This window comes from Melanotaenia boesemani, chromosome 20 (assembly GCF_017639745.1).
Source record: "Melanotaenia boesemani isolate fMelBoe1 chromosome 20, fMelBoe1.pri, whole genome shotgun sequence".
NCBI lineage: Eukaryota > Metazoa > Chordata > Actinopteri > Atheriniformes > Melanotaeniidae > Melanotaenia > Melanotaenia boesemani.
In genome coordinates, this window is record NC_055701.1 from 16491040 (window position 1) to 16516466 (window position 25427).

Sequence of the window (25427 nt, forward strand, 5' to 3'; positions counted from 1 at the left end):
TCTAGTAGCCATGTAGGAATGATCAAACTACAAACATGCCTTAAAAGTGCTTTAGTATCAAATGGGAAAGATTATGCTGCTTAATTTCAAGTCTCACGTTGGCATCTCCAGTGTCTCATTCCTGTTCGTTAAAGTTCACTTTACCGTTTGCCAGACTTCCTGAGCTTCTCAGACTTTCATTCGAGTTCCTTCTCTGCAGTAATTTGGCATGTTCACCCTTGGAACACTGCAGGTTGGTTATGCAAACACATGGTGCACAAAAAAAGAACAGAAAACGGTGTATTCAAGATTATTTTAATATTATTAATATGTATACTTTAGGCTTTAGAAATATAACTATCAATGACAAAACTTCCACTGGAATAATGGTAGTTTGCTTAGGCCCCATCAAATCAATTAATTACAATATACACATTATGATACAGCAAATTTAAATCTGAAATAATATTAAAATAAATGCTCAATAGATAAAGGTTTTAATAGTTTTACCATTTTCTTTACCTATTGTATTAGCCATCTGTGAGTTCTGAGCACACCCAAAAATGTAAAGCCATTTTCTTCTAATAAACTAATTTAAGTGCAAACTTTTTTTCCTTTAAAAAGACTATGATTGCAGCATCCAGCTTTATAGATTCAGATCTCAAGACTGAGGATGTTAAAGCCGAGTGCAACAAGGCAGTCCTCAACTCTTTTTTTTTTTTCATTAGAGTAGTAAAAAAAAAAAAAAAAAAAGCTAACAAAATCAGTGCAAAGTCATCAAATGGGGAGATTCTACTCAAGACAGAAGTGGTGGTCAATGCGGATGGATGCAGTTTTTTCAGATGCTCACACACTTGGTCATAAAAGGACAGTTATTTGAAAATTCATATTTTAGTCAGCAGCTCTCAACCTACACATGGTTAAATATGCTTTTTTGTTTGTTTATTTAAAAAAAAAAAAAAAAAAGGGTAAAAAGAATATGAAAATTAAATAACCTATCCTTTTAATCTCAAGACTCAATTGTCTGGTTTGTGTCTATCAAAGCCAAGCCTTAATTCAGATAACAGTCTGATGAGATCTGACACAAAAAAGATTTTTTTTAAAAAAACCTAAAATGAGTTAAAACTCCAGAGAACAGAATAATAGCGCAATAGTCAATAATTGCACCACACCTTTTTCTGTTTTCATTCTTCCTGTAAGTCAAGTAACTAAATAAACAATAACAGAAAAGCCATCAACAAAACTGGGAGAGGGAAGGGTAGAAAATAAAAAGGAAAACTTGCAATGCTTGCAGGGTGAAGAGCAGCATCAGACTCTGGGTTGCAGGGTTCTTTAGCAGCAGAAAAATTGTGGCTATACTACTGTTCCACTGGGAGAGCTGGCTTGGTTTTGGGATGACAATAAACCCTGGAAAAAGGAAAACAAGGAGATTTGCATTGGGAAAGTCCACATACTGCAGCAAAATCAAGCAACAAGTAGCTCAGTAAAAAGTTGGCCCCAACTTTCCAAATCCCAGTCCTGTCCATTAAATCAAACGCCTGTGCAGAGTGAAGAAACTCTGTTCAGTGTTAGACTGGTCTTCAAGGTTTTCCTGACCAAGGCACTTCATTTGTGCAGGACTGCACCAATCATTTCTTTTAATAAGTTTTTCTATACATTGATCCATCTTTCTGTCATCTTCAAAAGGCATTTGAGCACAAACTTCTTATTACATTTTTATTGCATTTCTATTAGTTTGATCCTTACAATGCTGCATTTTTCAGGATTTCTTATAACTGGGTGGTTCATATTTAGAATTATACTATTTCAACCAGACGTCAAGTAATCAGCCATGTGTAAATTAAACCCCCTGCTTAAAAATAAGTCAAGAATACAGGCTTTTTGCTATGTTCTACATCCAGAATACTGTGTGCCTCATTCTGACAAATATTATTCCAACCACAGACAAAGGGAAAGTACACCAAAGTTTACACACACACAAAGCTGTAAGCATGCGAGGAGCTGCAGAGATTCTTCAGGCAAATATAGCGTCATTTTGCATAAAAAGCTGGAATGTGGGTAGGGTTAGGGTTCACTTGTATTTTATCAAAACCGTTTATCAAATGCAAATTTCTAACTTATCAATTTTATGTTTTGAACATTTGACAATGATAAATTCAGTTTATATCCGTTCTTATTCGTTTTTCCACAGTCCTAAATACTTAAGTGGTAGTGATTTTTATCAATTCAAGGACTAATCTTCCCCTGTAATGCGAGAACTAAGATGCGAAATGTTGATTTCTCACCATTATTGACACATTAAGATGGCAGTTGCAACATATTGCCTTTAACACTAAATTATGATTTTAATTTTATGGTCTTTGGGAGGCTGCGGTTATTGACTATGTATAAACACAGCCATTACAGAATTGATGTTAATTTGACAGTCATGCATCATTTGTTTTTTCCAAAAAAGGATTTGTCTATAAAAGAAAAAGTGCTAATGTCATTTGCATATTTTTGATTATTGGTCTTTTCTAGAGAAGGGCAAAGAAAATAATAAATAAGAATAAAAATAAATAAAAAGGAGATGCAAAACTCAACAGATGTCTTAGCCGTCAATCTTAAAGCTGGAAATTTTGCTCACCAGTGACTGGATCTAAACTGAACTGGATACCAGAACCCAACCCTAAATATGCAAATGTATACAGATGACTTGTTGGCTAGGCAATGAGGAACGATTATGAATCAATGAAAAGATTTCAAATGGGTTAATGTCTTCCTTCACCTCATTTGTGTGTACATAAACTTCTTCTGACAGAATGGAATATATGAACATTAACTTCATTTTCATAGCATAGGCTATACTATATTTGAAGCCTAGGCATATAAGACATTTCACTGAAAAGCAAATGCACATGAAATAATAATGTTTAAATGTTTTACTTGCCCGCTTGAAGAGACAACTATAAAAAGCTAAAAATTCTATTGCAAAATGTCAAGAGTTTTTGTATACCTTCTGAATATGTTTAAGGACTGACAGGCAATGTTATCACTTCAATCTTCCCACATTTCCCATGTTAAAAAGAACTTACCACTTTGCCTGGCCTCGCCCATGTGCAAATAAATCCCTCCTGACAAGCAGTCACTAAACAGTCTTCTAAAAATATGAGTACAGTCAGTCTCTCGTGTGCTATTTTTTTACAGATGAGCGGCTCAAGGAGGGGCACATCCTCCATGCGTGGGCACAGCAGAGTGCCAAGAGTCTTAGCAGGGTCTGTTTTGGTTTTTGTCAGGAGGTTGAGCTTGTCACTGCTCTTGCTGCTAATGTGACCCATGCTGTGGTTGCGTTTGTGGTCCTTCTCATGATGTCGCTCCTTTCGATCATGGAGTGAAAGTGTGGCAAACTTACTCACACCTGTAGCGATGGCACTGTCCATTATACCACTGCCGATTCCACCACCACCGCTGCCAGCCTTGTTGGTACTGTTTGCTGTTGTAGTGCCAGCTGAATGGGGGAGGCTGTTTGAGCGTGGTAATGTAGTAGAGAGGGAGTTGATGCCAGGAGTATTGGCACCACTGTTGTTTCCATTAGTAGTGTTACTAGAGGTGTTAGTGATTATTGTAGCACCCGCAGGAGGGCTTGTAGCATTCATCACGTTAGTATGTGTCCGTGTCCGTGAAAGTGGAAGATGCGGGAAAAGGATGTCCTCAGTGAGGTCCCATAGGCACAGCTGAGTGTCCTGGCCCACTGAGCCAAATCGGTATGTTACACTAACAGGCCGGCTGTCTGTTGAGTTGCGCTTGGAAAGTCGAGACTGAGTACTGTTAGCTCGGTCTCGCCCAAAGTGGATCATCTGATCCTGGAAGTCCTCATCGCTGCCACTGAACTCCATTGGGTCACTCTCCTCCACACTGGTGGTGTAATGGTCAAATGCTACCACACTCACCCACGACTTGTGGCCGTGACCTCGGGCAATGACTCTGCAGTCCAAGAACGACCACACAGTCACTAGATCGTCCTCTCCGCCTGCAACTATGTACTTTCCATCAGGGCTCCAACATACACACAATAAGCCGCCGAAATAGCTCTTCATAGTGCCATGAAGCTCAACAGCATCAAAGTTGAATACCCTAAGGAAGCCATCTTGGCTTACACAAGCGAGGAATTTCCCATCTGGAGAGAAGGCAAACTCATTCAGAGCCCCCTCACCCACTGTCCATTTCAGGAGAGGGTTACGTGTTGATTTACTCTTGCAAGTGTGCACAGAGTAGTTCTCCCCCTGTTTGAGAAGCTGGTAGTGTGGTGCTGTTGTGCCGCAAGTATGCTCCACATTGTACAGGTACATGTTTCCACTGGCATGAGAGACTAGAAACAGGCTCTCAGAGCCTGGCACCCATTTCACACATGTTACTCTGGACTTGTCTATCAACCTCTGGGAAAAAGAGAATGATGGTTGAGGTTTGAGAAGAAGAAAGAAAGTAGAGGGAAATAGGAGGAGAGAAAGACAATTTTAGTGCAACATAAGTCTGAAATCACTATTCCACACACACCTTAAAACAAAACTTATATGGCCACATGGTAATATTTTCTTTAAAAACACTTTTGGGAAGTGACAACCAAAGCTATTTTCAGATATTAATGATTTCAGTTTTTAAAACAATGGCATTTAGACACTGGCCAAATTTACATTTATGTTCCTCACAGCTTCAGACACCAATAACCGTGAAGGAGAGAGCCACTATGTTCAAGCATTAGCTGTCATTACAGCTAGATTGGACAAGTATATTGCTAAATTCCTTACAGAGATGATGGTAAGTTATTTTAGCATATCAAGCCATAATATGGCTTTTATAAAAAAGTGTTTTAATTTTGTGAACAGTCTATTTTGACTTCTCGCTTGCAAGGTGTATTCTTATCAGTACTAAGCATATTTATACCCTGTGGAAAATGTTAGGTTTTCATTCATTTCAATTAAAAACTTTCAAACTTTAAATAAGTGAAGAGTCATTTCTACACATCTGAAGTGTGTTGTATCTTACTTAAGGTTATTACCAAGGAAAACCGCTTTATAAATTATGTGGGAAAAGATAAAAAGCAAGAAAATACCTTTGCAGTAGCAATGGCCTAAAAATATGCATATTTGGAAGATGAGAATCCACATGAATAATACAATAAATGATTTAGTGACTAAACACGAAAACTGAGTTACAAGTAGAAGATGCTGCACTAAGAATTTTAATGTAACCTATGTCATTCAAAGACATACCTCCTCATTGAAGAGCTTGCTTGTCTCCTTCTTGATCGGGTCAATGAGCTGTACCTGTCCTGCTGAGAAACCCACCAGCAAGGACACACTCTCTGCTGTCGCTGTGAGGTGGTTGAAGTCATGACAAGTTGGCTGTGTTCCCTTGTAAATGCGTTTGTCTATTGGCTTGCTCAAGTCAGCAGCCTGGAAAGAGAGAATGAGCAAGCATGAAAACACATTAGGCGTAGGGAAAAGGCTTAAAAGAAAGAAAGAAAATCAACTCATCGATTTGAACAGATTCTAATTAAATAAATGCAATATCACCAGTGTAGATTTCATTCACCTGTAAAGTTTTTTGCAGCATATTACCGCTCACATTAGCAGCTAATGCTAAAACCACAGGAGCCGCCACGTTTAACAACATGAAGTGCTATTCTTGAATATAACTTGATTTGAAGGTATGGGTAAGCAAAGAATTGGAATTAGATAATTACAACAGTCTAATGGGCCACCCAGGTGAAACCCAACACACAAAACACAATGAACAACAGCATCGCGCTCTCAGATCGCTTGTCTTCAAAACTTTGGTAATGACATTGGAGGGAATTTGGACATTTTTTTAAAGCAGTCTGTGACAGACAAATTATCATGGATAAATTATTAGAAGATTTTGCTCGAACTGACAAATCTTGTTGACTCTACTGTGTACAAAAGAGAAAGAAAACCCTGAGTTCATCCTGTTTTACAAACAATGAAACAGCATGGTGAAAATCATCATTTGATGAACCTCAAGGAAGATCCAGATAAATTCAGGACCTACCTACATTTAAAAAACTCAATGTGGCGCCAGGCGGCTGCCTTTTTATTTACATCTCTATAAATCACAGTGAAGTATGGGAAGGCCAGACACAAATAAAATGATATGCTCCTTCCTGTTAAAAGGGGTTGCGGACTGCAATGTCTAGTCTGCTCACTGGTCAGTCAATAAAACCCTCGCTGGTTGGTCATAGTGCCATTCAACAGCAACGAAAGTTGAACATTTTTCAACTTTCTTGTATCGGGTAGCAAACCACTGTGTGCACATTTACATAAATGAGCGCAACATTCCGCATGCACGAATGTCGCCCGTCACTTGGCTGAGCTGAGCAGCAATTTTCACCTCATCGTGTAAGTTATTCAGGAAATTAATAGAGAAAAAGCGACATCACCTCCCATGTGTCGAGGCCATAAGATTAAAAATAACTTTTACAAAAGATCTTTCCATTTTTGGGGTTTTTTTTTTTTTTTTTTTTGTTTTGTTTTAAAAGCCCCCCCCTTTTTTTTAAAGTATATCCGTATTATGCATTGATTTAAAAAAAAAAAAAAAAAATCAAGCTTCAATTCTGCAGAAATTTCATAAACACTCTAAGCTCAACAGCTATAATTTCTTCCAGGTTCTATTTAGCCAGCAGCTACATATATTAAAACAGGACAATGATGACTCATGGGTAAATATCAAATATTATACAACACATTGCTTCAATTTACCACTCAGCTGATTCTTGTCAATCTGTGATATCAAAACGGCTGTCAGCTAAATTCTGCAGCGCTGACAGCATGGTGGAGATAGCTTTAACTATACAAGACAACCACTGATATAAAAAAATTAATAATAACTTAAAAAAAACACATAAATTTGTATAAATCTTATATTTAAAAAAATGTAGCTTCTGGACAATTTGTATCATCCCTTGTGAATACAACAGATACCTTGTTGTGATAACTGGATACCATTATCATGTGATTTCCACATGTTCTCCATTTTCTGCTCAACTAGAGAAAACATTAGACATGTGTCTGAGCCCTGCATCAACATTGGCTGTTTTGAACTAAAAGGTCTGAAAATCCACAAAAGTATATTCAAATATAAAAGAACTTAAAATTGAATTATTTTAAAAAGGCGAGTTGATTTGATTTAATCGGGCAGATTCTTTCTAGAAGTTCCCAAACTGAGATCCATATGACATAACAAAGGATGCTAGTATCCTACAAAACTTTGTAATCCAAAAAGATATATGTATTGATTTGCCATTTTGTTAATGCTGAGTAATACTTTGTTAGCTAAATTATTACAAAAATGATAAGATTTCCCTATAATGGTTGTGATTAAGATGTGACAGATTAGTCATATATTTTAAAGGTAGAACTTCTTTTTTTTTTTTTTTTTTAAAAACTGCTATTTACTATTAAATTTAATAGACAGGTTAGCCTGTATAATACACCAAACTGACTATGTTTTGTCAAGTTTTTTTCAAACTTAAGTGAGTAATACCTGTCATAAATCATATATTTAAGATGCTAAAAATGCAAAATAAAGTGCAACCTAAATACATAGTACCATTATATTTGAACACAGCTATCTGAATAATTTAAAAACCGCCTGAAACAAAAGAGAATGTTTTGCAGCAGCTTTAAATCCTATCTAGGTCACAGAATTTTGCCTTACAGCGATAGTAACTGCTTCATTGACCAATAGTGTAACAGCATCTGTGATATGCCGACACCTGTCAGTCAATAGTAAGTCGACAGGTGTAACGGGTGGAAACTTAAAACTGTCACTGTCGCTAGTGAGTTTCATCACAAACTGGATCCGTTTCAGAAACATTTTCAATCCTGACAACAGAAGGGTGCATTTATTCTAGTTTTATTGAGGTAACCTCAGCAGTCCTGCTAGCAATAACAACTAAAATAGAGTAACGAGCAGGAAACGGAGATTAGCCTATGGCCTCGGAGTAGCTGCTGGTTTGCTAAAGTTAGCAAGTTGCGCTGGCTAGCTAACAGGTAAGCTAGCTTCAAGCCAACAAGCTAGCTTCCAGCTAATTTCAAAGTCAAGCACCTGTCAGAGTTATTTCATAGACCTAACACAAGCCTGAACTTCATCAAAAGCTGTGACACCAGTGGTGAACTTTAACTAGCAGTATCTCGAATATCCGTTGACATTAGCATAGTTAGCACGCTACCTTTCTAACGCCTTTGTAGATGTAGAAGTAGAGCTCACGGCCCACATTGAAACAGATCCTGTCGCCGTTACCCGACTGGTCGTTGACGTTCACGAAGGAGACCTTGACGGGGTTTGAGCCTTGCGAATTGAAAGGCACCCTGTTAGGACGGCTGTATTCGGAGTGAGTGAGGAGTTTGTAGACACCTTCCCGAGTAGTGAACTGAGTTTTAATTTCGTTCATCTCCTTCCCTCCTCCCTCCGCCGCCATCTTTGAAATTAACATTCATCCCTTTCCCCCAGGCCGGATCTTACGCACAGATGGGAGCGGGCATTCCGACTCTCCCATTCCCCCCTATGGTTTATCGGGGTACTGGAGGAAAAAGGGGGGTTAAAATTGGTACCCTTCTACTATTTTATTTATTTTTTTTATCACATTTGTGCTTTTCTACCACATACCAGCTGCACTCAACGTTTAATTTAGATAAAACTGAACAAATAAAGTTATTCAAGGGTATTACTCTGCTCGCGAATCATGTACAAATGTTCATCCACACATTCAGAATTTTATAAAAAACTAACCACCCTCATGACAACTCCATACATACTTAATGCAAAACGAACAGGGTTAATAAATAAATAAACAGGATAAGTGCATGAGGTTTGTCAAACACACGTAGAAACTCCAGCAGCAGCATATTAGTTTGAAAAAGCATTCACCGGATGTATTAGTTTGACAAAATCTTTGAACTCAGCAGCATTTTAAACTCACCTGTGTCCACATTTTGCTGCTTAAAAATCAAAGGCACCTGCTAACCTGCTGGTCAATTAACCTGCCACTTTTCCTGGCTGCATTTTCACAACTCTGTTGCATCATCATCTTCGTCTCCAAAAATATTTGCACGCGCAAATGTCATGGCATGTAGGAGAGGACGACAACGTTTACTTCCAGGTTTGTATAGCATATTTGTTTTTCTGTTCAAGCACGAGACATAATGGGTTTTACAAATGGGTTTAAGAAGTAAACTGAAATTATTAAACGAGGTCATATTTACTAAAATCTACCATTTTTAAAAAATATATATATTTCCAGATTAAAAAAAAACATGGGGCAATGTCAATTTATGATGTTAACAGGACTGGGTAAGAGGGGGCTGTCATGATTATTGATAGATATAGAAAGTACCTAAATTCATTGTTGCCATGTGTTTTCTTCTGTATTCAGATTGCACCATTAGACATGTACCCAACAGTATGGACCAGCTTACTTCAAAGTACATGGTATGACAAGGGTCTTTGAAAGTGTGCTTTGTCACTTTATCAGATGGCTATAAATTTTCAGTCACTTGCATTTACTTTTTCCTTTTCTTGCTCTGACATATTTATGTGGACTGGAGTTATGTCTGTTTTCTGCCAGGAGATGTGCAAAATGGAGTCCAGCACAGATTCAGACTCAGAAGTCAGTCCAAGATGGTCAGACACCAGCACTCTGGTATTATTCTATCAATTTGATCTCTTTATACAGACACATTTTGAAGCATTGTGCATTTTTATACAGCATACAGATTTTTAATTGGCTTATACAATATAATTGTCTGAGGAAAGAAAAAATTAAATATTTCAGAGAAACTTGTAAAATCTCATTACTTCAAGATAATTTTATAGGGAGTTCAAGTTCAAGAACCTTAAGTAGAACAACTAGAACAACATGTATAATAAAACCAAAAGCCACACGTATCACAACAGATCATTTAAAAACCTATGGAGAGCATATGCTGTTAGTAGTAGTCATCCAGGTATTGAATCCCTGGTTGTTGTGAGCAGGGGTGTGTGAGCAGTGCGTCAGAGCATGAGACTTTACGGCAGTCAGTGTCATTAACATACAAGTCTGCGGGACGGCACGCCAGTTATTCTCTCGTAAGCATTTTTTTCTTTCTGCTATCCAACCATTTATGCTGCAAAGCCATCTTGTTCTGTGTTCATGAATGAATGAATGTGTGCTTATTACTGCAGTTTTTGGACCCGTATGATGGGAGCTCAGAAGATTCTGACGAGTCAAACACTGATGCTGGTTTCTTCAGCAGACAAACAAGGCAGCAGAGTAAGGGAGGAGGAGGATGTCGCCTTTTGAATCAGAGAAAGCGATTCATCACTCATTACCCTGTTCCCATCAGAGAAATGGTGAGAGATTCTGTAATAGATCAGCAACCTACACTCTTCAAAGATAGCAACGATGTCCAGATGAGATGTGGAAGTGACTCTGAGCTGTGGGATTGTGAGCTTGATACTCGGCCCTCTCAAAGTGACAGGAATGGTTGTAGAATTATTCCAGAGGAAAGAACAACTGAATCATCAACGCTCATCCAAACAATGGATATAGAATTGCAACTTCATGACTCAGGCTTGCACTCAACGGGATCCTCCACTCCTCAGACCTCTGGACTTCAAACCTCAGTGGAAGGTTTGAACAGCTGCTCTGAGAGATCCGCCAGCTCTTGTACCCTCAGATCTCTATGCAAGAGAAAGGGGGGTCTCCCTGGAAGAGAAATGGTGGAGCTGGGGCCAAGAAAACGGCTGTGTGTTGACATGGAAGACAAGCAAGAGGAAAAAGAGAATGTCTAAGCAATGTTATAGCTTTCTAACCAATGACTCAGAGGTTAAAGCCACACTAAGAGTCTTAAAAAGATATGATTTAGGAATGCACTTTATGTACAGCTAAACTGGTGTATACTATTTTTTTTTCTCCAAGAAAAATTAAATAAGTTCCTACTAGTGCACTGTCACGTTTGAGCACCTCCTGATTTTAACATGGCATTCAGCAGTAATGCAGTAGCAGTTCTTCTGAATTTCAGCTCCAGGGATTTTAATCAACATCATGCTTTTGTTAAAATGAGCTGATCCAATTTGATTTTTGTGCACACTGATCAAAATAAGCAAATGCAAAAGTCCACAAGTTCCTTTTGTAACTTTGGCTTGATGTCGTCTTCCTGGAAAGAAGGGGAAAAAAAAGTAATGCAAACTGCCAGTTTATTAAAAAAATACCCAAGTTGGTTAAAAGCTTTTAATTTTTTGAAAGCCTTTCATGCATATTCCAACTAGTGGGTAGGTAGATATCCTCAAGGAAGCCCTTCCTTTGCATACTTAGCAGATAAAGTATGACCATCATAAGAACAATTCAAAAGAGCAGAAATTTAAGTTATTTCCACACGAACCTTATGTCAAATTCTTTTCAGGTCTCAGCAGACCAATTCATTGTTTAAGAATGTTAACTATCCAATTTGATGGAATTAAACACCAAGTATAACCTCCAAACTATCTTGGAGTCTATTTCTTGCAGGACAATCTGTGATATCTAAAAAGAAAATAACTGACTGAGCTTACACATTTACTACAACAAAAGATGAGAATGCTGTTTGTTTTTTTCAGTGGATTTTATTCAATCTAAAACAACCTTCCATTAAAAGTTCCTTTTTCAACTTAAACTTTCACAAAGTACTCCTCTTCAAATCACCATCTAACAACATTCTCGTAACCTTCTCACATACTTCCGCAAAATACTACTGCTCCACAAATCTTCCTAAGGTAAATATTAGAATGCAACTGACTACAGCTACTACAAATGGGTAATAAATGTAAGTGATTAAGCAAGGTTTGATCATCACAAGCCTTTTTAGTCTACAGTTATGACTCATTTATTCTGTGCACAGAACTGCAACTCCACGCTCATAGAAGCTATGAGGATCTTCCTTGGTGGCAATGTCAAAATCAACGGTGAAGATGAGGTCAGATCTGGTGAAGTTCAGGTACACGGGCAGAGTCACCTGCAATGGAAGGGAAAACAAAAGTTGGATTCTATGCCCTCATTTTATACACACATTATATATATATATATATATATATATATATATATATATATATATATATATATATATATATATATATATATATATATATATATATATATATATATATATATACTCTCTTTATACATATACACACACACACACACACGTGTGTGTGTGTGTGTGTATTTTGTCTGAGTACTTCAGAAAGTATTGAGCGGATTTAAAAAACAAAATTTGTATTAATGTAGTATGTCCGTATGTTGACTGTACCATGTGTCTCTTCTCAGCATTGCTTTGCTTGATCCAGCGGAGCTGAGTGAGAGGCAGCTCAGTGGAGATGGAGGTGGACAGAGACAGCTTGTTGTTGGCACAAGTTGCTCCCTGTAGTTTGAGACCTGGATAAAAGACATCAACATGGTTGGAATTAAAAAAACCTTAAAAGCAATTCCACCCTGAGATTTAAAAAAAAAAAAAAAAAAAAGATGGGATGTGTTCTGGCAGACCTTTGATGCCAAAGCTGCAAGCATCCAGTGCAGCACCCTGGGCGGTGGTGACATTGACCTCCAGGCACAGCTCTTCCAGTGACCAGCTATTGGCTTGTGCCACATACTGGCGAGTGGCAGTGATATAAGCCTCTGGCACAAACAGGCTTCCCAAGCACACATGGATGTTCTGTGAGACAGTGAAGGATACAAGAAATAAGAGGAAAAATACCAGCACTGCATTCCAGTTTTATCATACTGTTTAACAGTCAAAGCTTGTGTGATTTTGTATACAAAGAGTACCTTCAGTTCCTTTGCTCCCCCACTGGCAGCTGCCTGGGAGATCTGCTGCAGCTGTTTGATTCGCTCACTGAAGTCTGCCACCCACTGGATCACAGTCATGGCAGTTGGAACTGTGTATCGGCACCAGCTGCGAGGGAGGATTCCTGCAGAGAAAGAGATAAGTGTACTCCATAAACATTTAAAGTGTGTGTGTGTGTGTGTGTGTGTATATATATATATATATATATATATATATATATATATATATATATATACACACACACACACATATACATATAAACTGCCCAATGAAAGATTAAAAAACCTTTAACAAGGTCACTGATGAGCGTGCGCAGGTAGTTGGTTTGCTTCTTCTTGCCCTCACACACTTGTACCACGTCGGACAAATCCTGACGGACCTCTTGAAGCATCTTCCCACCCATCTTCACCTCACGCTCAAAAAAGCGGAACAGTGGGTCCTGGTGTTTGTGTTTAAACAAATTTAACGGGTTAAAGCAAAACATTTTCCACAGAACCAATTCTGATGCCAAATGAAAACAAAACCACATAAAATAAGCCTTATTGGCATTTTCATAAACAGAATATATGTTTCACAAATCAGAACTTATGTGTTAATCTAAAAACTGTGTAGACCTCTTCAGCCCAGATTTGAAAATTCAAAGTCTCGTAGTTTTTCAGCAGGACTTGGTCTAATGTGGTCATAGTCCCCGGAAAAAACAGCGGAATCGTTTTTGTACATCTTAACTGCTAAATGGCAAGAAAAAATGATAAATCAGAAGCTAACTTCCACAATGTCAGGCTTCCATCTCTGGCTATTTCTTTATCCACACTCAGTGCCTGTTAAAAACTAAAGAGCCTGATGGGAGTTGAAAAAAAAAGTGCATGGATATAAAGTTATCAACTGGTCCTTTATTAATCAGGACAGCTTCTCCGTCCTGACAACAAACTGACTTGCTGCAGCCTACGTTTATGAGCTATTCATCAACATCTCTGCTCTGTCCTTTTGGTTTAGCATAGATCAAAGGTGCAGCAGGATCTCAGTCATTTTCAAAGGCCCGCTAAACTTCTGATTGGTTATTGACAATGTCTGATTGTGAGCAAAGCTGCGTTCCTCTCATAACATTGGTAGATTAAATAAGTGACAACTGCCCACATTACCTCACATATCAAGTAAATAAACTGTCTCTTTTTTTTCCCCACAAAAATTATGAAAGCCTGAGATTCGGCATAATGCCAGATTACTTCAAGCTCCGTTTAACATTAATGCAAATGGATAAAAACATTGATCATGCAAAAAAGAAGATGTGTATTAACCAAAACATGTTCAAATTATTTTTTCCTCTTGACCTGGTTATCTCCAAAGTCAGTTGGAAAAAAGGTTAAAGAACAACTGATCAGGTGTCTGTACAGCAATTCCAGAGAGTCAAAGTAAGCATATTTTAAATTTGCATCATATACTTTGCTTACCAGCCATCCTTTCCTGTTATACTTTTTGTTTTTCCCATTACCTTGATGTTCTCCACTGTGCGTTTGAGTGGATTGACTGTTTGTGGCATGAGCTGCAGCCAGTTGCAGGCGGTAGTGTGAAGGGTCCTCATCCATGCTGGCTGGGCATCCGATGTGGACGAAGTGCGCTCCTTCTTCTCTGTCTCATAGGCAAGGTCATCCTCATCCTCCAACATCTGCATTTTCAGCATCTTACCCATCATGTCAGTGCCTGCGCAGCCCGGCAGAAGAAGCGAGGAAGCAAGTGAGAGGGGAGGGAGGTGGAGGAAGGGATGGAAGACAAAGCCATGGTGGGAAGTGGGAGGAAGAAGAAATTAATTGTGGAATTTAACAGCTTACCTCAAGGGTGTGTTAAAAAGAATTGGTTAAAAAATAAACAAAAATAGGAATCATGCCATATAGAAACCAGGAAGACAAAGGATAAGACAATACACTTAAAGCTTCAGGCAATATTTCAATCAAATGTAACATTCAATATAATTGCCAAGTGGATGAATGAACCAATTTTTCAGCTGGCTAGATCTGAAGAAAATAAATACTGCAAGCAACTTAAGGAGGGAGGTTTTGAGGGAGAAACTAATAGGAAAAAGGGAGGATTTTGGAAAAAGGGAGGACCAAGTGTGGGTGCTTCAGTGGCTGGGACTGGGGGAGTTTGTGATCATTCTAACGAAACTTAAAGGGAAACGAAGGGGGATCTGAGGGACATGGAGGTGGGTGCCATTTCAACACCTAATCTGAAGCTGGGAGGAAAATTTTGTCTCAAAAAAGCAACATGATGGCTGTGAAATACAGCTGCTGGAGGGTGAGGAGACACACCCATCCTTTGGGAAGAACACCTTTAAAACTACAATGGCTAATACCACAGCATGGCTACAATGTATTCTTATGTCATACACCACAGCAACTAGGTAAACCACAGGAATCCAACTGGTGGTGAGATGAGGAGAAATAATGGGAGGATGAAAATTAGCAGAGGAAGCACCCATCACATATGATATACATATAATTCTGCTCAAAGAAGATAAAATAATGTAATTTCTCATGAGATGGAGACAACCTGTCAAATTTAGTTAGGACACTAGAACAGAAAGAGAAAGTTGGTTAATGATTCATGTAAAATATTTGGATCAATTAAAAGGACTGCAGTTACCAAGACTCAAAAGTTGCAGTCCAGTAACAGCAGTAAAATAATGAAGAGGACCAGCAAAAGCATACCCTGAGTTGTGAGCAAGACCTTCTCTGCATTGCTAGGCAACCCCAGCCAAGATGGAGTCTGGGTGTCAGGAAGCATCTCTACCCAGTGCATGAACTCCTCACGTCTGTAACAAATAAAAAATCTTGATGTTTTTGTGGTTTCAGTTATTACAAAAAGTTTCTTTTAATATTTAGGAATTTATTAAAGTTGGAATTACAAGCCAGTACCGACCTAATGCCATCAGGCATCTTGATGTCCTTGTGTCCATCAACCTTGACAGCAAGTTTGAATTCACTGTCAAAGCTTCCCTTAGTGAAGATGCGCTCCAGGAAGGTGATGAGCAGCCGCTGATCAAACTCATTGTCAACGCGGCCACCATAGATGGATTGGGCCATCAGGGTCTTCAGAGCTGCCCAGGGAATCTTGTCAGGTGCAATGTTCTGGCGGCCCTGTGTATTTGCAATGAAAAGTTAAACACAAAAAAAAAAACTAATTCCCTGCTGTATTAGATTTAAAATAAAACAAACTAACAGCTGGATATAGTAATGGGCTGCAAATACATTTTTCTGCTGGCAATTAGTTACTCATTTGTTGTGACAGGACACATTTTAAGTCATTTATAAGATTTTTGCAATAATCTCCAACCTTAGCAGTGTCATCCAACCAGGTGTCAATGGTGTCACAAGCAGAGCGGAGGTCAGACTCTCCAAACTCATATTTCTTGGACCAGCCAAGTGGTGCATAACGAAGGCGCTCCTGGATGACTGCATGGAACCAGGCTAGCAAGAAGTAGAGGCGCGCACGTTCATTTGGAGCCTGCAGACACATGAGGGGGAAAAAAAAAATTAGATAGCAACAGTGGAGACAGCACTGATGGTTAATTACTAAAGTATATTTGTCACCTTGCACATGCGAGCCACAGGGATGCTGCTGAAGGTCCTGAGCATGTTGGCCTTGACACCAGGAGGAGGCTCAAACACAAAGATGCGACCAGCACGAAGCAGGTTCACTGGCACCTACCGGGAAAACATAGTGCTAAGAAGAACAGGAACTTCTGGACTAGGATTGATCCACTTTCTATTTAATCCAAGTTTTTTTAGGTTATTTTTTGGATGGAAGTAGCATCATGAGCAATGAAATGTACCTTGGGGTTGATTTCCATTGTGAGGAAAAGCCTGAAGCTTGCATGAGGCTGCATAGAGTGAAGCTTTTTCTCCAGTTGCATCAGCCAACCAGGGGCCAAGTGGACGTTCTCCAGCATCACCCACCTACAGAGTAAAGAACACTTTAGATAACAGTGCTCAAAAACAAAATGCACTTCATCAGAAATAAACAAAAACAGCATTTGTCACCTGCCAGACTTGACAGCAGTGTTGATGTCTCTGTCAGCCTTATTAAATCCTTCGGCTGAACCTGTGGACAGTGGAAGAATCCAAACATTTAAAATATCCTTAGATTACAAGAACATAAAAAAAACATCTTGTTTAGACAACTGACAGATAAAAGGTTTATTTCTTTCTTACCAATAGAAATGGAAGTGATTTGTTTGTTCTGCTCAGCAGCCAGATCTCTGACAAGCCCGCTGGCATCATAACCTGGTACAGAGCACATCAACACTGGAGTGCTGGGCTTCACCTACAGACACACAGACAGGGATTTCAGCCACATATAAAACTACAGTGACTAAAGTCTCTGGAGAGAAAACTGGTGAAGAAATTTTAAATACCTCACTGTCCACAATATTAGCCAGGTCAAGAGGCTGCTCAATGATGTTCATGAAGGTCTCTCCAAGCACTTTCGAGACAAAAATGTGGGACATGGCCAGAAGGCGGTCGGGACGGAAAGCCTGGATCAGCAACAGCTGGTGCACTGCCTGGCCAATGGTAGCTGAACACAAAATGGTACATATAAATGCTACTGCCCATTTAGTCTGTCCTTAGCATTTAGGCATTATTTTCCAACATAAAGAGATCATGCACTTACTTGACTGTTTCTCCTCCGACCACAAATAAGGAACAGCTAGCTCTGGAGTGTTGCTTTCAATCCACATGAAGAATTGCTGATGTAACAAAACAAGGCAATGTTTAATTACTAATACAGTTTATGTGCAAGATGAAAGACCTTCCAGATGGACTACATCTGTCCTCACCCACCTCATCAGCCTCAACTTTAGCCACCACATCTTTGAAGGCTGGCAGGTGGCCGAGTCGGACCATGGCCTCACATTGATCTGTGGTTAAACCCTTGACTTTGGGCAGTGGAGTTCCTGTCAGTACTATCTCCTTACCACGCAGGAAGTGCTGGAATTCGGTGTCATATGACGGCTCGCTGGAGAACCACAATAGATTAATGGTTATTAAGAATACACGCCAACTGTTTTTATGCAATACTCTTGCTAACACTCATTGGTGTACTAGTGACATTTTACCTGGTCAAGCCCTTCAGGCTGATCTTAGCCAGCAGCATGGCAAAGGTAATGTGGTCCTGGTGCAGCATACCTCTGGCCACTCTGTTGAATGCCACCTGATTCCACACACATACACACCATACTTAATTATCATCACATGCTTTATGTGAAAGGAAAACTTTTGCTGTATTTTCAAAAGCAGTCATTCAAACCTGGAAAAGGTCCTTCGTGATGCAAGCGAGTCTCTGTGAATGATCGCTAATGTTCTTGAGGTTGGGGTTCTCATACAGCACTGTGTGGTATGTGTCCAGGAAGAAGTGAAGAGAGTACTGGTAGAGGAAGTGCATCTGAAAGGAGCCAAACAGTTATTTTTCTCTCTTTTTGCATGATTTTCAAAGGTGTAACTATTATCAGTGTGGATTTGTATGTCCAGTTAAATGTTGACAGAAAAAAAAGTTATAGGAATAACAGCCAACCAACTGAAGGAGTGAAATATGTCCAGACCTGGTTAAGAGCCTCCATGGTGAAGTAGATGCTGCTGCAGGCAGAGGACAGTGACAGGTATTGCTGTGACACAGCCTCCACCTCAGCCATGACAATATCAGTCTCCTCCACCTTCCTGGTAACTTCAGCTGCCTCCTTCTTCAAGTTTTCCAATGTGGTGATGATGGTGTCGTCATCGAGGATGCGACCCTTGACCTCATTGAGGGCCTGTAACAGGGATTTTTCCAGCTGACGAAGACGCAGCTGGAATTCACCTGGAAGGGAAGAGAGGGGCGTTATTGAATGATTCCCATTTCGCCTTTTTGGCTAATCTATGCTTCACCATTAGCACGGTCTCTCTCTGGCTTACCCTGCAGCTTAAGGAGGTCTGAGCGTTTCTCATCCACATCAGGTCTCTCAGCTTTTAGGACCTCGTTGAGACACTGGCTCTGAAGGCTGCTACGTGTCACAGTGAAGTTGACGAATGTAACACGAGAGCACAAGTCTGGTGGGAACTCAACCTGCGCAGAGCAGACACCACAAACAAAAGGTCAACCTTTTAATCCAGCCGATTCAATATTTAATCTCAGGTAGATATAAATAAAAATTCTTCTCACCGTTGGATCTCGTGTAGAAAGGAAGATTACAAATGAAGGTGACAGATCAATGTCCTGATCTCCGAGGGTGATGAGGACACGTCCTCCAGTCCTGCGGACTTCTCTGTTTAGCACTGGGTTTAGGATGGGGTCGTAGCTTTCCACATCCTTAAGAAGAAAAAAACAAAAAATTCTCAACAAACAATAACCCAATGGATAATAGGACACTGTGCTTTTGTGCATATAAAGAAATGTTGGAAGTATGATGAAACTGCTCTAACCTGGACCAGCAGAGGGTTTCCAAAACGCAAAGCACTCTCCAGGTTCTTTCTGAAGGCGTCATCCAAGAAGCTGGTTCTGGTGATCTTGCGATCTTTGTATTCATTCATTATGAACTCTGTGGCTTGGCCTGATGGATCAATTATCAGTGGGTACCTAAAACAGCAACAATAGAACAAAATTTTAAATCAGGCGTTGAATAACATTTGAATTACATCTCGAATTTTGCTGACCTGTTGAGACACTGACCTGTTGAAACGTTTGAGCATGATGGCGTTTTCAGTACAGAGGTCATCAGCTGGGAGAGAGCTGGCTTGCCAGCGGAGCCTCTCATCTGCATTGGATAGGTACTCAGTTCTTGCAATATCCGTACGGAACTGGAGGACAAATTAGATGAGCAAGAGTTTATCATTTTATCATCTGGAATCAAAACTTAAAAATGTCTAAATTTTGTACAAAAAAAAAAAAGTTAAGATTATTGTAAAGAATCTTTTCATTTGTTAAAAAGTTATGATCATATACTGCTTTAATGAAGTACTATGACTGAGGATCAGATTTGTGTGCCAATAAAAAACAACATGAACTAGAGCTTAAAATACCTGAATGTTTGCTTGCTGTAGGTGATGAGACCAAGTAGTGAACAAGTTTTGTCTCATCTGTTGTTCAAAGTAGCCAGCATAAGTAATGAATGCTGCAGAGAGCAGACAGTCTCCTGCGATGGTAGACATCTGGTTCTTGAATGTCTCACTGGTCTTCTCCCAGCGCTCCCTTTCAGCTGACAGACTCTTCAGCAGTGCTGTACTGCGCTTTACCTGCAAGCAGAGAGAAAGGTGAATGAAAACAATGATTCTAAAACTACTCCAGAAGTTAAGGTAATCAGATCAAGGATTGACAACCAGTTACCTTTGCCTCCACTGCAGCCAGATCAGCCTTGATGGCCTGGGCCTCTGAGATGAGGACAGCGTACTCCTCCTTGTAGCGAGCAATACTAGCTTCCAGGTCCCGAATCATCTGCTCCACCTCTTCTGCCTTCGTCTTATTGTCCTTGGCATCATCTTCGAGCTTCTGCAGCTCATTACGCAGAGGCTCCACACGCTTCAGCATGTCAGCATAATTAAGCTAGGAGTGATAAGCCAGTGGATATATATTAGAGGGCCATTCTCCTTTTACGCAATTTTAATCATTTTGTTTTGTCAAGATTATTTAAGCTTCCATACCTGAGCAATCGCCCATTTCACCATAGGCCCACAAGCCAAGGATGCCCTGTTGACTTGGTCATAGTTGTATCCGGGATTGGAAAGATAGTTCTTCTTCATCTTCTCACGGATAGAGTCACTAGATAAAAGCAATTAGTCCAAAATGTTACAATATAGTAGAACTTTATATGGCCAAATAGTACTTTTAAAAGGTAATAAATCATAGAAAATTAAAACAGGAAATTTAGTGCGATATTGCACGGCTTCACTTTAAATTTATTCTAGGTTGAGGGGGGTTTCACTTAATCACATTCTTTTAAAACAGCAAACAAACATAATGGCTTGTTGTCATCAGCTAGTATTGGATTAAATATATACTGATTGGACTTAATTCCAGAGAATATAAATCAACTTCTGATCACGTGCTGATTTGATATCATGATTTGTGTTTCCATTAGGTAAAGACAAAACTGCCATTCTGACACTAGTACCTCATTTCGTCAGAGGAAAAGTTGACTATGCTGCTGATGAAATTATCTCTGATAATAACTTGTCTGATTTTTTTCCAGTCATTGGTCTCCTCGCCCAGCAAAAGGCAGATAGACTCCAAGGCCAGTTTGACTGCAGCTGGGGGATTGGTCATAGCCCGAACTTCTACTAGGTGCTGCCGCTTAATAGAACTCACAGCTAGTTAAAGAGGAGGAATGTGTTTGAAAGAAATAAGAGGAGGAGTGTTCAGAGTGAGACATGGAGGGTAATAGAGAGAAAGAACAGAGAGAAAGAGAGCTTTAGTGAACAACTACAATACAGGTTCTCTGCTATTTCACCTGATCTCTTCAGCAGAGAAGTTAACAATGGTGGGGATGAAGTTCTCTCTCATGATGATGGAACGGATCTGCTTCCAGTCAGTTGTGCTCTCGCCCAGGAGCAAACAAATGGACTCCAGAGCCAGCTTCACAGCTGCAGGTGGATTGGCCATGGAACGCACCTCCACCAGGTGCTGCTTCTTAATAGACTTAACAGCTATCAACATCAGGTGAACAAGGATGAGGATTATGACAAGGAAAGGGGCAATGATGATAGGTGGATGTAAGCAGAAATCAAGTTATTAGCTGGGAGCACTGTTCATACAAATTAAAGCTGTGACAATGTATGCTAAGACTTCTGTGTTTCTTCTACGACAAACAAATTCCACCCACTGTCAAGACAACTGCAACTAAATAAATGAGAATCACTGTACCATTCTGAGCCTCAATAACAGCTGGCTCCACCTGGTCCAGATCCTGTTTGACTCTCAGCTGTTTATCTTTGATCACCTCCTGCTGCTTGTACACTGCTTCCTGGATCTCCTGGCTCATCACCTGTAATCAAAGTGGAAATAACACATTAATACAATTTATTGCAAAACACCTAAATGTGTTATAAAAAAAAAAGGTCTCAAAAGTAATTTTGTTCTTTAATTCTGTGAACTTTGTGCACCTTTTTCTTCTCAGCTTCCTGCTGGTCTTTGACCATCTTCTTCAGCTTGTCGTTGGCAGCAGCATTCTTTGCCTCCAACTCCTGACTCTTTATCCTCAGATCACGACGAAGTTCCTCCACCTTAATGAGGAGGTACAATCATGGAACTGGTCAAGGGCAACAACTGACAAAATGACTGTTTTGGAGATCCAACCCACTTGCATTTTAATCATCAACTTACCTGATCAACAGTCTCCTTGATTTTGCGAAGACCAACATTGAGGTGCATCTGCTGCTCCTCTAACTCACTACGTTTCTCATTGAACAGGTTGGCATACTGGTTGATAAAGTCAAGGTAATGGCGAGGAGTGATGGCCATGGTGTGACCACCACGCTTGGCCAGACGGTTGTTAGCCTAAAAAAATGTGATTGCAAGTATTACTTAAAGTCAAACTATTCAATAACATCAATACACCACTGCAAAACTTCTTCCCTACCTGGTGAAGAGTCTGATGTACGAACACACATCCATTGACAATAGCCTCACGGTGAGATGGTGGCTGGGGAAGTTTGTCGTAGACGACTGGCATGTAGTCTGGCACCTTGTAGTTGGGCTTCTCCAGATCCATCTTGCTTGTAAATTCTTTGCCCACCTGGTAAAGAGCCTCGGTGGACCAGTCTCCAAACCAGTTCAACACACACCTAACAAAAGGAGGAAGGATTTTTTTTTTTGGTAAACACCAACTCTTTAAAATCCAGTTTCCCATTTCTACAATAAAAAAAAGCACAGTGAATCTGTGTACCTGTTGAAAAGGGCAGGAGATGTGGCAGCCCTGTCCTTCAAGCCCTCTGATGAAGGGTTCATAGTGAAAACCACATGAAGGTTTCTGATAACCTGGCTGGTGAACCACTTATACAGCTCCTCATGAGTATCAAGCATCAAGCCCTCTTTCTGGGCTCCTTCCTTGCACTGAGTCATCAGAGTGGCATACTCATCTCCCTCAAACAAGCCAGGAACCTACAAAAAGTACAGCAACATCAGAATAAGACCAAGAAAAAAACTGTAGATGCAAAATGTAAACAATTTAATTTCTTCATGAAGTTAAAAACCATGTGGTTATTTTCTCTCAGTACTTTAAAGATATAGTAAAATTTTAAAAATATATACTTTATTCAACCGATTTGGGAAATTAGTCTCTCCATTTTACCAATATCCTAAATGATTAGAGAGCAGTGGGCTGCAATATTACGGTGTTCAGGGAGCAGTTGGGAGGTTAAGTGCCTTGCTCAAGGGGCCCACAGTGCTTCAGTGGTTATAGCTGGTTTAAAAAAGACTGATGGCTTCAAGTTACCTCTCCGTTGGCCAGCAGTGTGTTCATTCTCTCAAGGAATCCAGAATCAAGCACGTTGGATTCATCCATGATGAAGGCAATCTTCTCATTCTTGCAACCTGAACGACGCAGCACTGTACGCAGATCTTCATCAAAGTCCTCTCCAGTGTATTTCCTGTGCACCTGAAACACAGACACACACATTAATGCACAAAAATGCTGGGGAATTTGTGTGACTCCAAATCTTCCTGACATTTATTGTACCAACCTTGATCTGGTAGACACTTAGTCCATTCATCCAAGCTACAAAACGAGAAAGTGTGGTCTTTCCTGCTCCACTTACACCGATCAACAGAAGATGGCCCTGAGGCTGACGGAAGATTCTGAAAGAATAATATTGACGCTTCTAATTTTCTTGTTGAAAAAAGGCTACAGATCTGACATTTTACCAATTTTTGAGCACTGAAAAAACAGCTCAGAAAGCATTACTTACCGGTCAATTCTGAGGACATGATCAAGCACTTCGTTAAAGAGCACCAGAGGGACATCAAGCTCCTCCTCATAGAAGACCTTCAGACGGGCCTTCACATAGTCCCTCAGTTCCTCCTGTTCCACTGGGATGTAGTCCTGCATACACAAAACCAATGCACTCAAAAATGGAATTTAAGCTGCTATTAATATAGGTAAGGGGAAAAAAATAAAAATAAAAATCACCTTGGAAAGCCAGTTGCTGTAGAGGATCGGCCTGTTGAGAGCCTTTTCTTTATCAATATTAGGAAAGTGCTTGAGAGCAACCACGTCAATGTTTTCATCGGTCCACCTTCTCTCTTCATCACCTACAAGCCTGAGAAACCAAACAGAGTCATCACACTTGATCACTGTTATTAAAAAAAAAAACACAAAAACAAAAAAAACAGAAAGTCACTACAGCCTGACACAATAAACTTGTTGTTAAGGAAATGTTCACCCACCTGTCCTGGAAAAGACGGAGAGCCTCATGGGCCCAGATACGGATGAGGCCCTCTACTGGCAGAGTTTCAAGTGGTCGCAGAGCCTCAAAGATGCCTCGGACCCAACGTGTCATCTCTCTCGGAGAGTAGATGTAGTGAGGCTGAGTGTCCTGGGTAAACCGCTCCTGAGGTGGAAAAATTGATCCAAATTAGAGGTGAACACAAATCTGTAATAATCTGGAATATCAAAGTGATCAGACGACAAAAAAAAAAAAAAAAAAAAAAAAAAAAAAGCCAACAATAACAAAACCTTTACACATTATAGAGACATCAAGTCTTCTCTACCTGAGACATGGTGTAGAACTCAACCATTGCAGCAGTAAGAGGTTCAGCATAGGTTCGCAGTGAGGGAATGAGGCGCAGCATAGCGCGGTTAAAAGTTCCATAAATCTGAGTAAGAGAAGCAGGGCCTGGATAGTCCACATACACCACAGGAACATGACGTAGGAACCTAATGAGAGCACATCACAACATGGTCACTGTTAGGACTTGTCAAGAGCAATGTATTTTGTTTTTTTTTCCCCCATTGGAATATGGGATTTTACACTTCATCAATTTTGAAAATGTTACTCATACCAAGAGTAAATTCTGAGTACTGTACCTGTGTGTGAGAGGCTTCCTGCCAGGGTCAGTAGGAGGATTACAAGCTCCAACAAACTGAATCCTTTCCAATTTCACCCAAGTCTGGTCTGAGGTGCGATAGAAACCTCCATGTTCAACCATCTACAAAAAGATAAAACACGATACTCCTGTGAATCTACTTCACATTACTAGTCAAATATCTACAGAATGCAGCAGGCAAATACAGTTGTGGCTGCATGTGTTGAACAGTGCATCACACCTGTCGGAGGAAAGAGATGACTCTCTGGGTGCCGTACTTGTCCATGTCTGGCAGATTGATCTCATCACAGAACAACACGAGCCACTTGCCCAACTGCACTGGGGCGAGGACCACACCATTGGGGGTGCGGCGGTACTCGCAATAGTGGTCAAAGGTTTTCAGCAGCAGCTCTGGAGTAGTGGCACTGGAGAAGTTCAGACCAACAACCTGGTGGAGAATGTAATTTAAAATTTAAAAATGACTAATATCAACAATTAAACCTTTTAACCAGTGTTATCCAAAAAAAAAAAAACAATACATTTGAAGTCTAA

The 25427-nt window shown here is 39.9% G+C and overlaps 3 protein-coding genes across 6 annotated transcripts in view; 1 reads left to right on the forward strand and 2 right to left on the reverse strand.

The window, feature by feature from the left end:
- Nucleotides 1-1083: 1083 nt before the first annotated feature.
- wdr20a (WD repeat domain 20a) lies at nucleotides 1084-8510 on the reverse strand. Of its 2 annotated transcripts, XM_041971137.1 has the most exons (4): nucleotides 8207-8508; nucleotides 5229-5411; nucleotides 3054-4394; nucleotides 1084-1386 (listed from the first exon to the last, which is right to left on the reverse strand). In XM_041971137.1, the coding sequence occupies exons 1-4, from the start codon at nucleotides 8468-8470 to the stop codon at nucleotides 1333-1335; spliced, it is 1842 nt and encodes a 613-aa protein (XP_041827071.1). In that variant the 5' UTR covers nucleotides 8471-8508; the 3' UTR covers nucleotides 1084-1332. The 2 variants fall into 2 exon arrangements, with proteins under 2 accessions (XP_041827071.1, XP_041827072.1); XM_041971138.1 differs by lacking the exon at nucleotides 3054-4394 and having other exon boundaries at nucleotides 8207-8510.
- A 360-nt stretch (nucleotides 8511-8870) lies between these two features.
- On the forward strand, nucleotides 8871-11371 carry LOC121631055. Of its 2 annotated transcripts, none has more exons than XM_041971689.1 (5): nucleotides 8871-9136; nucleotides 9410-9465; nucleotides 9605-9676; nucleotides 10009-10101; nucleotides 10198-11371. In XM_041971689.1, exons 1-5 carry the CDS (start codon nucleotides 9100-9102, stop codon nucleotides 10804-10806), a joined length of 867 nt encoding a protein of 288 aa, XP_041827623.1. In that variant the 5' UTR covers nucleotides 8871-9099; the 3' UTR covers nucleotides 10807-11371. The 2 variants fall into 2 exon arrangements, with proteins under 2 accessions (XP_041827623.1, XP_041827622.1); XM_041971688.1 differs by having other exon boundaries at nucleotides 8878-9136; nucleotides 9602-9676.
- A 225-nt stretch (nucleotides 11372-11596) lies between these two features.
- dync1h1 (dynein, cytoplasmic 1, heavy chain 1) overlaps nucleotides 11597-25427 on the reverse strand; it is a 28531-nt gene continuing 14700 nt past the window's right edge. The window contains exons 39-78 of one of the 2 annotated variants that reach the window (XM_041971680.1): nucleotides 25117-25323; nucleotides 24877-24998; nucleotides 24561-24726; nucleotides 24237-24400; nucleotides 23980-24109; nucleotides 23759-23892; nucleotides 23534-23648; nucleotides 23287-23448; nucleotides 22738-22952; nucleotides 22432-22636; nucleotides 22176-22349; nucleotides 21956-22075; nucleotides 21717-21837; nucleotides 20968-21163; nucleotides 20498-20615; nucleotides 20184-20399; nucleotides 19880-20092; nucleotides 19530-19657; nucleotides 19283-19436; nucleotides 19023-19169; nucleotides 18776-18926; nucleotides 18427-18680; nucleotides 18135-18269; nucleotides 17944-18038; nucleotides 17669-17843; nucleotides 17499-17574; nucleotides 17242-17402; nucleotides 17039-17150; nucleotides 16868-16928; nucleotides 16660-16783; nucleotides 16418-16531; nucleotides 16161-16331; nucleotides 15747-15964; nucleotides 15536-15639; nucleotides 14323-14531; nucleotides 13119-13272; nucleotides 12815-12957; nucleotides 12533-12701; nucleotides 12300-12424; nucleotides 11597-12005 (exon numbers count right to left, since the gene is read on the reverse strand). In XM_041971680.1, the coding sequence (XP_041827614.1) occupies nucleotides 11877-12005; nucleotides 12300-12424; nucleotides 12533-12701; nucleotides 12815-12957; nucleotides 13119-13272; nucleotides 14323-14531; nucleotides 15536-15639; nucleotides 15747-15964; nucleotides 16161-16331; nucleotides 16418-16531; nucleotides 16660-16783; nucleotides 16868-16928; nucleotides 17039-17150; nucleotides 17242-17402; nucleotides 17499-17574; nucleotides 17669-17843; nucleotides 17944-18038; nucleotides 18135-18269; nucleotides 18427-18680; nucleotides 18776-18926; nucleotides 19023-19169; nucleotides 19283-19436; nucleotides 19530-19657; nucleotides 19880-20092; nucleotides 20184-20399; nucleotides 20498-20615; nucleotides 20968-21163; nucleotides 21717-21837; nucleotides 21956-22075; nucleotides 22176-22349; nucleotides 22432-22636; nucleotides 22738-22952; nucleotides 23287-23448; nucleotides 23534-23648; nucleotides 23759-23892; nucleotides 23980-24109; nucleotides 24237-24400; nucleotides 24561-24726; nucleotides 24877-24998; nucleotides 25117-25323 (6087 nt within the window). In that variant the 3' untranslated portion in view covers nucleotides 11597-11876. Of the gene's footprint in view, nucleotides 12006-12299; nucleotides 12425-12532; nucleotides 12702-12814; nucleotides 12958-13118; nucleotides 13273-14322; nucleotides 14532-15535; nucleotides 15640-15746; nucleotides 15965-16160; nucleotides 16332-16417; nucleotides 16532-16659; nucleotides 16784-16867; nucleotides 16929-17038; nucleotides 17151-17241; nucleotides 17403-17498; nucleotides 17575-17668; nucleotides 17844-17943; nucleotides 18039-18134; nucleotides 18270-18426; nucleotides 18681-18775; nucleotides 18927-19022; nucleotides 19170-19282; nucleotides 19437-19529; nucleotides 19658-19879; nucleotides 20093-20183; nucleotides 20400-20497; nucleotides 20616-20967; nucleotides 21164-21303; nucleotides 21500-21716; nucleotides 21838-21955; nucleotides 22076-22175; nucleotides 22350-22431; nucleotides 22637-22737; nucleotides 22953-23286; nucleotides 23449-23533; nucleotides 23649-23758; nucleotides 23893-23979; nucleotides 24110-24236; nucleotides 24401-24560; nucleotides 24727-24876; nucleotides 24999-25116; nucleotides 25324-25427 lie in introns of both variants that reach the window. The other variant, XM_041971679.1, reaches the window with a different exon arrangement.